This window comes from Gymnoscopelus braueri (genome assembly GCF_963280865.1).
Source record: "Gymnoscopelus braueri genome assembly, chromosome: 21".
In the NCBI taxonomy this organism is placed as follows: Eukaryota; Metazoa; Chordata; class Actinopteri; order Myctophiformes; family Myctophidae; genus Gymnoscopelus; species Gymnoscopelus braueri.
The window spans coordinates 19,683,756-19,698,982 of NC_137623.1; the positions used below are offsets into that span (position 1 = coordinate 19,683,756).

The window sequence follows — 15,227 nt, forward strand, 5'->3', positions numbered from 1 at the left end:
ATTAATAGATATGAATATTTTTGGAAATGTCAATGGAAAAATGCATTGAGTTTTCTCTTCCGGCACCAAAAAAAACCGGAAGTGGGCGGGAACTGCGACGCTCTATAGCGGAGTGAGAGGTTCTTTATGGAGCTAAAACTATGCCTAAACCTAACCTTATTCCTAAACATAACCTCAGTAAAACGGTGCCAAAACTTAACCTTATTCCTAAACTTAATCTCAGTAAAACTATGCCTAACCCTAAACTTATTTCTAAACTTATCCTCAGTAAAACAAATACAAGGGGGCGAGCGGTCCGGTCCGCGAAAAAAAGAAGAAGAAATGGGGGCTAGCGTGTTTTGGGGCGAGTCTTCCGGTCACCGTCTGGACTTGTAGCGAGAGATGATGTCACGTGCCGGTGCGAATCTGTCAAAGCACGTGTCACGTGCGGTACCGTTTGGTGGTTGGAGCGCTAGCCTGGGAGGGTCGAGGAGAGGAGGAGATGAGATGCCGAGGCGAGGCGAGCAGCAGCACACACACATTCATATATAGCTACGGGCCGCAAAACGCACACATTCACACATATAGCTACGGGCCGCATACACACATTCATATAGCTACGACGAAAACACACACACACACACACCCTGATCTTTGGAAGGAAGGAACACATGTGATGTGTATTGTTGTGAGATCAACCCGGGGACAGGCATAGGAGGATCGAATATCGGATACAATCGGATTGATTTGAGGCTTCGTTTCATGTCACATCGTTATTCCCCCTCGTCCTGAAGAAGATGCGCTCATTTCTATTGACCTTCGCCGCCTGCGCGCATCATCATCATCATCATCATCATCGAAGCAGCAGCATTTCCTCCTAACAACCATAAGCCGCCGGAGGAGGAGCGTCTGTTCAGTTGAATCATCCGCTTTTTATCATCACTAATACAGATACAACAAGTGCTTCTTCATCACACATCATCTGATCTAGAGCCGCCGCTATACATCCCGTCCTTGTGTGATCCGTTTAAACCCCCCACCGCCATCATCATCGAGACCAGACCGAGGCAGATGCCCGTCGTCCTGTCCTACCGGCTGTACCATGGTGGAGTTTCCATCTCTCACTCCCTACTGGCCTCTCATCCGCTTTCTGGTGCCGCTGGCCATCACCAACGTTGCCATCGACCTCGGAGAACAGGTACCAGAAACACACATATATAGACCTAGAAGAACAAGTACCAGATCCATCAAATACATAGACCTAGAAGAACAAGTACCAGATCCATCAAATACATAGACCTAGAAGAACAGGTACCAGATCCATTAAATACATAGACCTAGGAGAACAGGTACCAGAACCGTTAATACATAGACCGAGGAGAACAGGTACCAGATCCGTTATTACATAGACCGTCACCTAGTCCTAGGAGAACAGGTACTAGAACAAATAATGACAACAGCCAAACGTTTCATCTGTTGTGCGTCTTGTTGTGCGTCAGTCATTTAAGCAGCACTGATCGCAGATTGCTGTCGGGTGGCTAAACCTAACCTAACGGCTATTCTGCCTCATAGAATAAGGTTCCTTTTTTTGGGGTCTTTTTTTTTTTTTTGTCGCACAGAACAGCTGCCTAGTGACGACGAGCCTAGCTGAGCACCGGCATCTTTTTTGTGTGTGTGTGTATGTGTTTGCTGTCCAATTGAAACACCGTCATATACTGACAGTATATATCCACCACCACAGCACCCTGTAGGATCATGCGGGGATGAGCTATTTTTAATCCTGATTTATCCTGCCAGGTTAAAGTGCTGACATTATGATGACACTGAGAACCGTTACCTTATGCTCTAGCTTGCTATGGTGGTCTTAAATGTCTAGATATTAGGGCCACACACAGTGAGGCTATTGCTATAGGAAGGAAATGCATATGTTGAGATCTTCAATCTGTAGGAAGGCCCTTGTTTATTCTGGCAAACCCGGAAGGTATCCGCAACACAATAGCTGCTAACATCTAAAGCATTCCGGGCTTTGAACCGCAGCAGTGCCAATGTACTAACTGTAGCCTACTGTACTGTAGCCTACTGTAGCCTAACTGTACACCCCATCTTCTGCATGTTAACACCACACGCGGGAGGAACAGGCTACAGCCTTCCTGTGATTCCTTCCTTTGCCATTTCATTCATCACTAAATCTGTATATCTGTTGAGTGCTTGTCAGGGCGGGGGGTCCCCATTTCAAATATGATTATTTTTGGAGGGTCACGGCCTGAAAAGACCTATTTATAAATGGTAGCCAGATTCCACTCTGTCTGCAGGGCATAAAAGGAAAAAAATAGAAAAAACACCAACCACTTGTGGTTGATTGTGACATTTGTGTGGGACCAGAAAATGTGACATCTTGTTCATTTTCGGCCAGATGACTGATCTTGTTGTGGCTGAGTCGTTCCTCGTAGCTCGTACCCATGTAGACATCATGGATAGATAGATCTTTGTAAAACAATAAAACACATTGAGGCTCAGAGTGAGAGGTTGGGATTATGCTTCTTATGTAATGGCCGTGTGTGCCGGCTGGTATAAATAGCACACATTGCCTGCAATGGAAAAGGGCAGCTGTTAGTTATGGATGTTCTCTAAAAGGCAAAATTGGATAGAAGTTACTTTATTTTACCCTGTGATATAGCCTGTGTGTTCACATACTGCTCAAGAGCTGCCTTTCCATCTATATATCTGTTAGTCAGTGGTTTTCAACCTGTGGGTCAGGACCCCCACGGGGGTCCCCACATGATTTTGGGGGGTCCGACCCCAGATGACAGTAAAGTGCCAATTGAAGGACTTTTAACACCCCGCAAAAAAGTAATCAACAAACTACTACAAACTTTAAATAGCCGATCTACAAGTTCGCCTCACAACACGATTGTAGATCTGCTATTTTCACAATATTCATCTGTGGAACTGAGTCAAACAAAATGTGATGCCTCAACTCTTATAATTCCAAGTGCTTGTCAGGGTGGGGGGGTCCCCAGTTAGTTCAAATATGATTATATTTGGGGGGTCGCAGCATGAAAAGGTTGAGAACCATTGTGTTAGCTGACACTGACAGTATGTTGACTCAACATTGCTGTTTGCAATAACTAAAGGTGTTTTCTTTAGTGTCCTCGCTATCGACACACAGATTCAGCTCCCTAACACATTTCAGTTAAGTTTGGGCTCTATCTTGAAAAGGCAAATGTCTCTTTTGTGGACAGATAAATATGGGCTAAGTCATGGTCATGTGGTCTCTGTTGCACTTCTCTCTTTTTCTCCCTTACACGTGTGCTTGCCTGTCCCTTACGTTCCCTCACAGCTCCCCCTCTGTCTCTCACTCACCACCACCCCTCTTTTAACAGGCTCTGAACAGGGGCATAGCCACAGTCAAGGAGGATGCAGTTGAAATGCTGGCCAGCTACGGCTTGGCCTATTCTCTGATGAAGTTCTTCACGGGACCCATGAGCGACTTCAAGAACGTGGGCCTGGTGTTCGTCAACAGCAGGAGGGACAGGAGAAAGGCCGTGTTCTGCATGGTGGCGGCCGGCGCCATCGCGTTCGTCCTTCACATCCTCATAGGTGCGTGTCGAAGCAACACATCACATCATACTTAATGCAATGGTGCAAATGGTGCCAACTGACACACATTTTAGTTGTTCCGATACCAATACCAGTATGGGAAAAGCTGACGATACTGCCTAAAATGCTGGTATAATCGGGATCGGCGAGTATGCCATTCTGATGCCACGTAATTTATCACATGATGATATGTCATTTACAGTAATATTTTGAATGTTTCAGTTGATGTTGCACAACTTTTTTATACTCTCACTGTACTATTTACATTATTATTTTACTAACTTGAAGCTGCACTTTAACTATTATTAATGGCATTTTTTTTAATTCCTTGATCAGTGGTTCTTAATTCTTCTTAATTTCAAGGAATTTCTTTTTATTACACACTGGTATCGGATCAGTACTCAGTTACAGTATTGACCGATACGTAAGTTGTAGGTATCGGGAAGGAAACAATTGGTAAAAAATCGGTACAGCACCCATGATTCATTGCTCTTTACTGTATGCATGATGCCTTTTCTTTTTTGGGGTTAAAATCACACCCTGTTGTGGTCATTTGTGTAATCCTGAAGTTGGGTTAATATGTTAATACTGTATGCAATATGTTTAGAAGAGCGGTGTGAAATCTCATCTTCCTTGCAACCTTAGTCACCCTGGCTTGCCTTTGCCTCCTTGTAGCTCACACAGATTTAGGCTACTACATCATCAATAAGCTGCACCACGTGGATGAGTCTGTGGGGCTCAAGACCAGGAAGGCTTTCCTCTACCTGGCTGCCTTCCCGTTGTTGGATGCAATGGTGAGTGTACAATACGGCTGGATTAGGGTCCTCCATGATCCAGTGCACGAGCAGCCCACAGATATAATTATGGAAGAGATGGTTTTAAAGACACATGTCAGTGTAGAAAAATGTTGGTTATAATCCTCCGCCCGTTGCTAGTTCTCACCCAGAATTCCCTATCGCATATGTGATGGCATCCTATCATCTGTTTGTGGTTTTAGAAGACATCTAAAATGGTCCTATTGTTATTTCTTTTTTAATCCGAGGACTTGGCGTTCAAAGGCTAACATTTCTGTCTGTCTTGTCATTTGCAGGCATGGATTCATGCAGGGATTCTTCTCAAGCACAAATATAGTGTCATAGTAGGCTCGGCCTCGATCTCTGATGTTGTGGCTCAGGTAAAGCCTTGATTACTTTACCTTACTTACTTAAACTGAAAACAAAACAATTAAAAAAGTAATTGCTTCATCTTGTGGATGTGACTGGTTGGCCACTTTGGGTCATTTCCTTTGTGGTGTTTGGTGACAGCTGTCCCTTTGTTTTGTTTTTTTGGCAGATTGTGTTCGTGGCCGTCCTTCTCCACAGTAACTTGGAATGTGTGGAGCCACTACTCATCCCCATCCTCTCCTTGTATATGGGTGCCTTGGTCCGCTTCACTATCGTAGGTCTGGGTTACTACTGCAACGTTCATGACAACATCCCAGATTCCAGTGGACTGGATGTAGGGGTAGGTTCTGGGCTGGGGATTTGGGATTGGAAACCATTGTGGCCTTGCATTACTAAATAAAGCATGCTACGTATAAAACATCCTCAGGATGGGTGTTCCTTTAGAATTGTAGAGTGTGACCTATTATTATCTGGGAGTACATCTGCGACTTGCAACACCTTCAATTTCTGTAGGGCGATGCCACCATCAAGAAGATGCTGAGTTTCTGGTGGCCTCTGGCCCTCATCCTGGCCACTCAACGTATCAGTCGGCCCATCGTCAACCTCTTTGTCTCCCGCGACCTCAAGGGGTCCATTGCTTCTACAGAGGTAAGCTAATTCTTCTATCATAGCGTTGTCTTTTGGATTTTTTTCCAGGATATTAGATGTTGTGTTTTGTCACCTCCTTCATAGTAACTTTGTTAATGACAAAATCAGGGGTCACACCTGTATCACTGCCACACAGCAAAATCCTCAATGTTATTTTAACTCTGAAAAGTACAGAAATGTATCCTCACGGTTCCATTTGGGTCCTCTCATTTAACACTGATGTTTTTGCTGTGTAGGTTTGTGAGGCATTGAGAAAAACATTTCGACCCTCTAGGGATGTTCTTCAGGTTAATATTGACAGATCCCTTGAGGGTCGAAACCTTGTCACGTTGTTTTCAAATAACTGGTTCTTTTTCGTGTAGCTGGAGTGGGGGTTCTACTTTTCTCAATGTTAGCCTTATCGGCCCAGCACCCATAGTCGATGCGTGTTTTAAGCATTTAAGTTTGCTTTGTAGGTTTGTGAGGCAGTCATTGTTTGTGAGGTGTGTAATTAGAATAAGGATAAGGATAATTCCTTTTAACAGGACGTTCATGAAAGTCCTTGCGGGCTTGTTTCCAATGAGGGCCTGTGAGCAATTAGGGGTTAAGAGTCTTGCTCAGGGACACATTTCATTTCATCGACACATATGCTGGCGTGGCCTGGAATCGTACCTGGGGCAACCAGGGCCTCTGGCTCCCTAGGCGGGCTCACTAACCACTCAGCTATGGCCTCCCCCGAATCACTTTATTCTGACATTAAACAATTGATACCAAATTGGTACCAAAGATAATTTATACAAATTATCTTTGGTAATAACGGTGTAGGAACATGTCAATGCATGTTATTATGTAAGTACATGCTGACAGATATACTGTTGTATATCAGAACAGCCAAAAAGTTAAAACACTATTGCCTAATATGAAAGCTTGAACCGTCATTATTATATCATTACTAGGAGCTTTTAAAGCTGCTGTTGGAACAGCGGGGCTGACTCTCCCCTCAAGTTATTGCAGATAAAAATGCCAAAAATGTTAGCCGGTCTCCCTCTGGAGCTTTCTGGCTTCCAGGGACCCTACCTGCTAGAGACAATAATACAAAGCTGTTTACCGGAATGAACTGGAAATCATTCACAACACCGGCTGGCAGTGGTTTGGGTGATTCACCATATTCATGTGGAACTCAAACCCAGAGGATGATTACCACTGAGTGAAAACATTCCCGTGTGGTGCAACTGTTCCCTGACACTGCCTGTTGTTGTTTCGTGAGACAATGACATGCCCAGAGGCCGTTATCTGATCACAAACCTGCGGGGAAAAAAACACCACACGCCCACTGGGAAAGTAACACGGTACATGCACGTGGGCTTTTATGTATGCTTTTGCTTAGTCATTTGTCATTAGTTTGGCAGCGTAGCCACGCCGGGTATTTTGAACGTTAAATTATTTAAGTGCCATGACTTATGGTTCCTCCGTCTCTGTTTGTTCCAGGCTGTTGCTGTACTCACGGCCACGTATCCGGTGGGTCACATGCCCTACGGCTGGCTAACTGAGCTGAGAGCAGTATACCCTGCCTTTGACAAGGTGAAAATTAATACCTCCTACAGTAAATGTATTTATCTCTAGCAGCCCTGCGGCAATGTTTTGCGTATCACTTAACTTTCTGTTCTGTTCTTCTAACCAACAGAACACTCCTAGCAATAAGGTGGATATTGACACCCCCGTCACCAAGTCACACATTAAAAAGTTTACGGCCTGCTGTCTGGCTCTGTCACTTACGGTAAGATGAATGCTCTTTTTTGTTGTCTTTTCTGCCTTTATTTGGATAGTACAGTTTAGATTGACAGGAGAGAGAGAAGGGAAGTGACTCGCTGTCAGGCTGCAAATAGAGCCTATATGTGGTATGCATCTTAACCACTTGGCCATCAGTGCCCAAGATGATTGCTCTTAAGCTTCTCATCGTCGCTATTCACACATTTAGTGCTGCAATCCCTTTTCTGGCACAGAGTATAGCGTCAGTGCCCTGAAGGTATTTAAATAGAAAAGAGGCGTTGTCATTAGTTTCTATGTATAGTACTGTTGCAGTCTACAGTATGTGTTTGGAATATGTGTCTATAAACTGTAAGCAGAACTTTCATCATGCTAGAAAAATGTCACCACGATGGATATAATAAATTGCGGCAATTTCCTGACACAATGCAGCTATTTCAAAGACGAGTAACTGTACGGCAACCTTGAAACTTGATTTTGCTGTGTTAATCCCTCCATAACAGGTGGTCTGTTGTTGCTATCGCCTTTTCCCCGCTTGTGGGAAAGTGTCTGCTGTTTTGACAATAGTTCCATTCCTCTCGCAAACCCCCCCCCCCCCTTTCCCTCCAAAAAAACATCACCTTTTTCAGAAACACAGAATCATATCCTTGAGTAGAGGAAACCATGCATTGTTGACATGGAACATTCACCCCTTCCGCACAAAGGGACAATATTAAATCTCATGAAAAATAAAAACAGAACAGTGGAGATGTAATGTTTTTGCAGAACACAGACTTTGGGATTTTAGTGGCTTTCTCCAAAAACAACCCAACTGTAGACCAGGACACCACTGTCTCTCCCGCCATGTTTGTGTTCCTACTGTGTAACGGATAAGATGACAATGTTGTGCAGGTCAGGTTTAATGGTCGCCGCTCACGCAGCAGCTAGGACATTCCCTCCTTCAGTGTTCAGTGGGGGCACGCTTGACATAACTTTTCCACGCCTCCTTGTAGTCGACCCCTGTCATGTTCCCCCAACTAAATCACTCTTGAACGCGGTCTGCTTGATTAGACCAGCGCTCTTCAACGTTTTCCAGCTCAAGCCAAGGACACATTAGCTGAGAGAGAGCTGAAGCAGGGATTCCCCCACTACATATTGTATAAAATTGTGTAAACCTTTTTTCATAGACTTGTTTGACAGCACTATCATCAGACAGTGTTGGATTCATGTTAAAACCGACAATACTTCACCTTTCACTCTGTACTTACTCTGCTCTTTTTTCCCTCCACACAAAACCCATTTGCCGAAAATAGCCGATGTACAAGCTCACGTCTCGAGGCGTTGTGAGCTTGTAGATCTGCTATTTTTGGCTAAAGTTCTCCACAGAATAGGGATGCTAGGGTTCAAGTGGTTAATGTAAAAAATAAAAATAAAATCCTATCACACAAAGATTTGGCGGCCCCCCCTATAGTGACTCTGAGGACCCCTAGGGGTCCCGGACGCACCCCCTGTTGAAGACCCCTGGATTGGACCTAGCAAGTCAAGGAAATGTTCAACATAATTCCTCGTAAAAGTCCTTGTAATTATGCCGCTTAGTACAGGTACACTGATGTTTTGGTTTGCGAGTTTCACAATGTACTGGTGGGCATGGCAGAGTGCACGTTTCTTTAACAGACCCCCCCCCAGGGTCTCAGGTTGCACAGAAGGGAGAGAGGAGGCACGTTGGGGTGGAATTTGTGAGAAGCTGTGGCGCTTGTTTTGTTCCCAGCTAACACAGACACTACCCAAGCTTTAGGAGCTTAATAAAGTAGGTATTCACATAAAACCTATCGGTTAACAGATTAAAGAAGGTCTTTGCAAAGTGTACCTTACAGCAAGTACAGAGAGTAATGATTTTCAAAGATCTGCTTTGAAATGAAAATGTCCATACTGCACCATGAAGTGCTTGCACAATTAGGTATAATCTGGAGGATTTTATGTATCGTCCCTGTCGGGTGGAATAAAACTGTTACTTTTCAGGATTTAAATAAAAAAATAGCAGATCAACAAGCTCAAAACACGTCGCCCCCGTTTCGAGCTTGTAGATCTGCTATTTTGGGTGACGCTGTAGTATGATCAAGTAGGGCATTAATTTACGAAAAACACACAAAGTTGAATTATGGAGTTAAGAGGTTTCTGCTCGACAGCAAGTGTGTGTGTGTGTATATATATATATATATATATATATATATATATATATATATAATTAATTATATGAGGGTTAGAATAAACAAAAGATTAAACTTTGCCCCAGATTAGCTGAAGTTGTCTTAACGTGGAAAGGAAAAACAGGAAGTTTTTCTTATAGGTGGAGTGAGAGGAGGGTGGCTGGCTTGCCAGATCTGGTTGTAAACAAGCATGTGTGGGCGTGGCAAGGCACAGCATGTCATGATGGGACAGATAGACCCTGGGACGGGTACGGCCCACAGGGCTGTTGGGGGAAAAAACACATCAGGATGATGACCATCGTGTCAAGACTTGTCCTGGATGCATCTGACAGAACAACAGCAGAACAAAGATTCAGTACAGAAACATGAATATAGAAATAACTCAGGAAAATGCATAGTAGGCCTACATAAATACCATATACCAGTGGTTCCCAAACTTTTTATCTCAAGACCCAAAACATATATCAGATGTTTGCCCGGGTCCCAAACTAGTGAAAATAGCAGATCTACAGGCTCGTAGCACAACGCGGATCTGCTATTTTCACTTCTTCTTAAACATTTGTTTTCAAATTTAGGGAATTTCTTTGATTATTTTAATCAAGAAATTATTTTTGAAAAATGTTTGAATTTGTTTTCAACTCATGACAATGTGTGAACATTTTCAGAAGTCTTTAGAAAATATTTTATAATAATTATTGACAAAATGTAGGAAATAAAAGGATATTCACTCGCGACCCATGAAAATGGATCCGCCCCCACAAATGGGTCCCGACCCACTGTTTTGGAAACAGTACCATTATACTGTATGTATATATATCATGGAAAACATGATCTGCAAGAAAAACAGAAGTACAGTAAATGATTTTCTGTCATGAGAACCACGTTTGTGGAAAGTATTCAGGAGTGAGTGTGGATGTCTCACCTTGTTTAGGGAAACCACGCATGAATCAGGGGGAAACTGCAGCTTAGTTTGCACCGTCACACATCAGTAATTATCCTCCCTCCTTATTGCTCACATAATGATAGATGGGAGATCAGAGAATTTTAACCACAACATAAAATTAGAAGCAGACTTGATGTGTGTCGGAATTGCTTCAGCATCGATGTGGTTATTAAAAAAAACTAAGTTTAGACAAATTAATCTTGTCAATCTTCACGTCTAGGCTGACGAAGGTGACGAAATGTCAACAGGTGACTACACAGAATCTAGTAGATTCATCTCATAGCTCAGGGCATTGTTGAGCTTCTTACTGGAACTGAGAGTGGATTCTTCTTACTTCTTCTTACTGGAACTGAGAGTGGTTTTGCAACATTGCATACAGTATGTACGTAGTTTCAAGTTGTTGTTGTTTTTCACATGGTACATTCACATGGCAGTTTACAAAAACGTGAATATTTACTCTATTCGCAACATTAAAAGCACAAATACACATAAATAGCCTGAACAATAATGAGTATGTTTATAATGTGGCATTCTATTCTGAAGTTGGCATTTAAAAAACGTTTTAACGTTTGGAATGGGATGGGCGATTTTCCGTATCCTTCAGTTCTCATTTTGAGGATCTGAAAGTTTGGAGTGGTATTTCTGGTTTGCCGACTGAATATTTGGGTTTGGTGGTGGTGGTGATGATGGGGGGGTGATGGGGGGGTAGCCAGGTCCTGAAGGCGGAATGCAGAAGGCCTGAGGCAAACCCGCTGCACAGTGTGCTGCTTATGTCTTGGTGGATGGGTAGTGACTAGTGAGAGGGTTTGGACTTGGTAACTGGAATATGCCCTGCCGATGATGTATTGGCACACACATTTCTGAACATGCTCTATCTGATCTGGTTACCATGGCACGCTGGGCAGGCGTACTCCAGTGCCAGGCCCACATAACCAGTTTATTGAGACAATATGTTAATTGTTGAGACAACAAGCTGTACTGGTGTTCAATTCTTTCTTGGTTTTACTTTTACTGCAAAAGGCCAATGTTTGACCTGAAACTCCTAGAGCAGGGGTCTTCAACAGGGGGTCCGGGACCCCTAGGGGTCCTCAGTGTTACCACAGGTTGACGCCAAATCTTTGTGTGATAAGAACATTTTTACACTAACCACTTGAACCCTAGCATCCCTATTCTAAGGGGAACAATATTTTCAGTAAAGAGGTTTGGGGTAGGGGAAAAAAAGAGCAAACCAAGTACAAGTTTTCCAAGTATTGAGGGTTTAAGTGGTTAACTGCCTGAAAATACACATGAATCCAACACAAGGCTACACATTGACAGTACTGTCAAACAAGTCTATGAAGCTAACTATGAAAAAGTTGCATAATGCAACACAATTCTATACAATATGTAGTGGGAGTCCCTGCTTCATCCCGCTCTCAGCTAAGGGGTCCTTGGCCTGAAAAACGTTGAAGACCCCTGCCCTAGAGGCCCAATGAATTCTAATAGGACGTATTGCGCTGTCCGACCATGTTGTGGTGAGCACTGTTACATTCATTTCATTTCTTTTGTTTTGCCCAGCTCTGCTTTGTGATATTTTGGACTCCTCATTTATCAGAGAAAATCCTGGTCGACATCATCGGAGTAGATGAATCTTTCGCTGACCTGTGCGTGGTTCCGCTCAGAATTTTCTCCTTCTTTCCCGTGCCAGGTAAGAATAAAAGAAAGACACCCAAACCACACTCACAAGGCTAATGTACACTTTGTCAAAATGACAAAACAGACGTGATTTCTGTCATACAATGCGGCCGTTTGTCAGAGTACACATTAGCCTTCTTCAGTGATGAACTTCATCTCAGTTCTATGAACTGCCCTCTACTGCCTCTCCCATATACTTTCACTTGACACTTTAACCCACTAAGCCCGGGAACGCATCAAGTGTCATTTTTAGATTAATTTGGCTATTCAAACTCATAGCACTATGAGCTTGTAGATCTGCTATTTTTGAAAAATCGTGATTTTTTTGTGTGCAAATCTTCGAGTATATATATTTTTTAAAGTGAACATTTGTAACTCAAGTCTTTGCTTCTGGGGGTTCTGGAACAACATATTTTGAGATGGGGGGGGGGCTGTCAGACAAACTAATACATTCGGGGGTCCTTGACATGAAAAAAGTTTGAGAACCACCAAAAAAACTGCAGATCTACAAGCTCATGAGCTTGTATATCTGCTTGTAATCGCCAAAGAAATCTAAAAATGACTGATGCGTTCCCGGTCTTAATGGGTTCAACGAAAGAATTACCGATTTGCAACTGATCATCATGTCATGTTTTTCAGTTAAATTATGCGTTATATCCGGCGTGCGAAACAGTCATACGACACAATATACTGTAAGTTGGCCGTGAGCCACATAGGAGCCTGGGCCACTGGGGTGATCTTTCCTTTGTGTTTGTGTTCAGTGACTGTTAGGGCTCATCTGACTGGATGGCTCATGACCCTGAAAAAGACCTTTGTGCTGGCCCCAAGCTCAGCTCTACGCCTCATTGTCCTCATCATCAGTCTGGTTGTGCTGCCTTACATGGGGTAAGTACAGAGGGCGCTAGCACCTGTTAGGAATGGGACGATATGAAAATGACATGTCACGATTATTGTGGCAAAAATAATTGCTTAAAACTTCAAATGGTTAACTTTTGTTAACCACTTGAACCCCAAGCATTCCTAATCGGAGGGGAACGTTTACCAACAATAGCCGATCTACAAGCTCGCAACACGTTGTGAGCTTGTAGATCTGCTATTTTTGGCCTATCGATTTTTGTAGAGTGAAATGAGAGCGTACCAAATGCACTCTTTACAGGTCCGTCTTTATCAAGTATAGTGTGTTTAAGTGGTACTGAATTTGCAGCTCAACAAAAGCTAGTTCATCCTAGTGTATGACGGAGGACAATTTCACAATAAATTAAAATCTCTGCGATACAAATTATTGTGAGCGCTTTTTTTTTATCACAATAAACGATAATAGCGATTATCGTCCCATCCCTACTAGCAGCACAGTTCATGTCCTTTGCCGAGTCCTACCTTATTATCTACTACCGACTCTTATTATCTACTACCATGTGGCATTACTCACTTTTTTTGCCTGACTGATAAGTCCCTCCATAGATATAGTACGATTTTAAGTGTTCATTTCACTCTGAAAGTGTAAAAATTGATCTGTAAAGGATGGATTTTTTTACTGTGTGGCACAGCACAGAGACGGGGATTGAAAACACCCTGTATTAACGTAGCTAGTGCATTGCCCCGTTTGGGACGTGCCTGTTCGGAATGGGCCGATTGCATGGCTCCTGGTATCACTTCTTGCTACTTTCTCGAGAACCGATCGACTTCTCAGCAATACACCCAGCAAGTGTGAAGTCGATCAGGTTCTCAAGATATGCAGAAGTAAAGGCAGGCAGACAGATATTATTGGAATCTATAGATGATAATAATAGCTCCTCTTTATATAGCTTTATACAGATAAGCTGGTGGGGTGAGTGAGTAGTAATATTGATGCTTCTTCTCATCTGTGTTTCAGGGTGCACGGGGCCACGCTCGGGGTCGGATCTCTCCTGGCTGGTTTCATAGGGGAGTCCACCATGGTTGCCATAGCTGCTTGCTATGTTTACAGACAACAGGTGAGAACGATAAGTGGAGCCTTCTGCAGCCGTGTCCTAGTAAGCATCGTAGGTCAACATATTCCAGAAATATGGGCGACTAGAAGAAGCCGAAGAAAATATATGGTATTAAGTAATCACCTGTGTCCCTGACAAATACATTCCCATGTTACAAATCATGATGCGTGGGATGAAATATGATTCACAAATCACTCAAACTTGCAACAGCCACAGGCATTCACGCCATAGTTCTGCCGCAATTCTGAGAACATGAAACCTCTACTTAAATGTCATGCCCCTCATTCCTTTCTTGACACCACTGTGGTTGTTTCCGCAGAAAAACAACGAGATGTCCAATGATCTGGTGGTGGAAGGAGAGGACGCGGCCCCCATGAGCGAGGTGTGCTCCCGGACGCAGATGGAAGCGATAGAGGAGCTACAGGAGGAAGAGGAGCAGCTGCAGTGAGGCTTAGTAGAGGTTCCATGAGACCCACAGAAGTGTTACAGTACTGGAAAAGGGAAGAGGACCCCCGAGCATGATTTACGTTTTTGAGAGGTCCTCCCGTGAATGAACTTTAAACCATTGAATGAACTATCACACCAATAATATTGAGAAAAGTGTTTTATTTTATTTTTTTCTATTCTTTTTAGAAGATCGCTGTCTTCTACATGTTGACCTATCTCTGCCATTGACGCACACTGTAAAGAAAGCCATGCACACCTCCAAGTGTTTATTCATCAATGTAAATACCTTGATGTCTTCCGATCCTCTGGACAATTCACTTAAAAGTTTAGCATCAGAGGGTTGCATTTAAACCTTCATGTGTTTACTGGTAAAAATCAAAACAAGGGAAAAATGACAAAGGAGAACTTTTACTCCTCCGCACACAAACAAGTTAATGTCTGTTAGAGTGGTAGTGGACTTGACAAAATACAGAGCTCATTATTTTATGTTTTTTTCTTTTTTTCATAAGATAAAGCAACAGAGCCTTGGTTGACTTAAAAGTATGGGGATACTTTTGTGGGATTGTTGGGCTGTGCAATCGTAATTATTTACATAACATGGTGTACAGACTATTGTTGTTTTATATGGGTGATGCAATATGTATATTTAATTGACCAGAGGGATCAGGAATCCCTCGTTATATATCATTGCGTGTTAATTAATGAATATTACTATGATTGTCCACTTTCCATGCAGTCTGGGTGTCCATATCTACTACTCTTTGCCAAGCACTTCTATTTTCCTGGTAGCGTATTCAGACTGTCATATTATGTACTGTATATAATGTATAGGCCTTATTTGGCAAATAAATTGCTTTATTATTTGCTTGTC

General features: G+C 42.9%; 1 protein-coding gene across 1 annotated transcript; it reads left to right on the forward strand.

Annotated features, from left to right (window-relative positions):
• The first annotated feature begins 455 nt into the window (after positions 1-455).
• Positions 456-15,221, forward strand: LOC308076726 (progressive ankylosis protein homolog). The gene is made up of 12 exons (XM_080417163.1): positions 456-1,177; positions 3,363-3,579; positions 4,255-4,373; positions 4,670-4,753; positions 4,912-5,082; positions 5,256-5,390; positions 6,858-6,950; positions 7,054-7,146; positions 11,823-11,952; positions 12,701-12,824; positions 13,813-13,912; positions 14,229-15,221. The coding sequence occupies exons 1-12, from the start codon at positions 1,082-1,084 to the stop codon at positions 14,355-14,357; spliced, it is 1,491 nt and encodes a 496-aa protein (XP_080273289.1). The 5' UTR covers positions 456-1,081; the 3' UTR covers positions 14,358-15,221.
• The last annotated feature ends 6 nt before the right edge of the window (positions 15,222-15,227 follow it).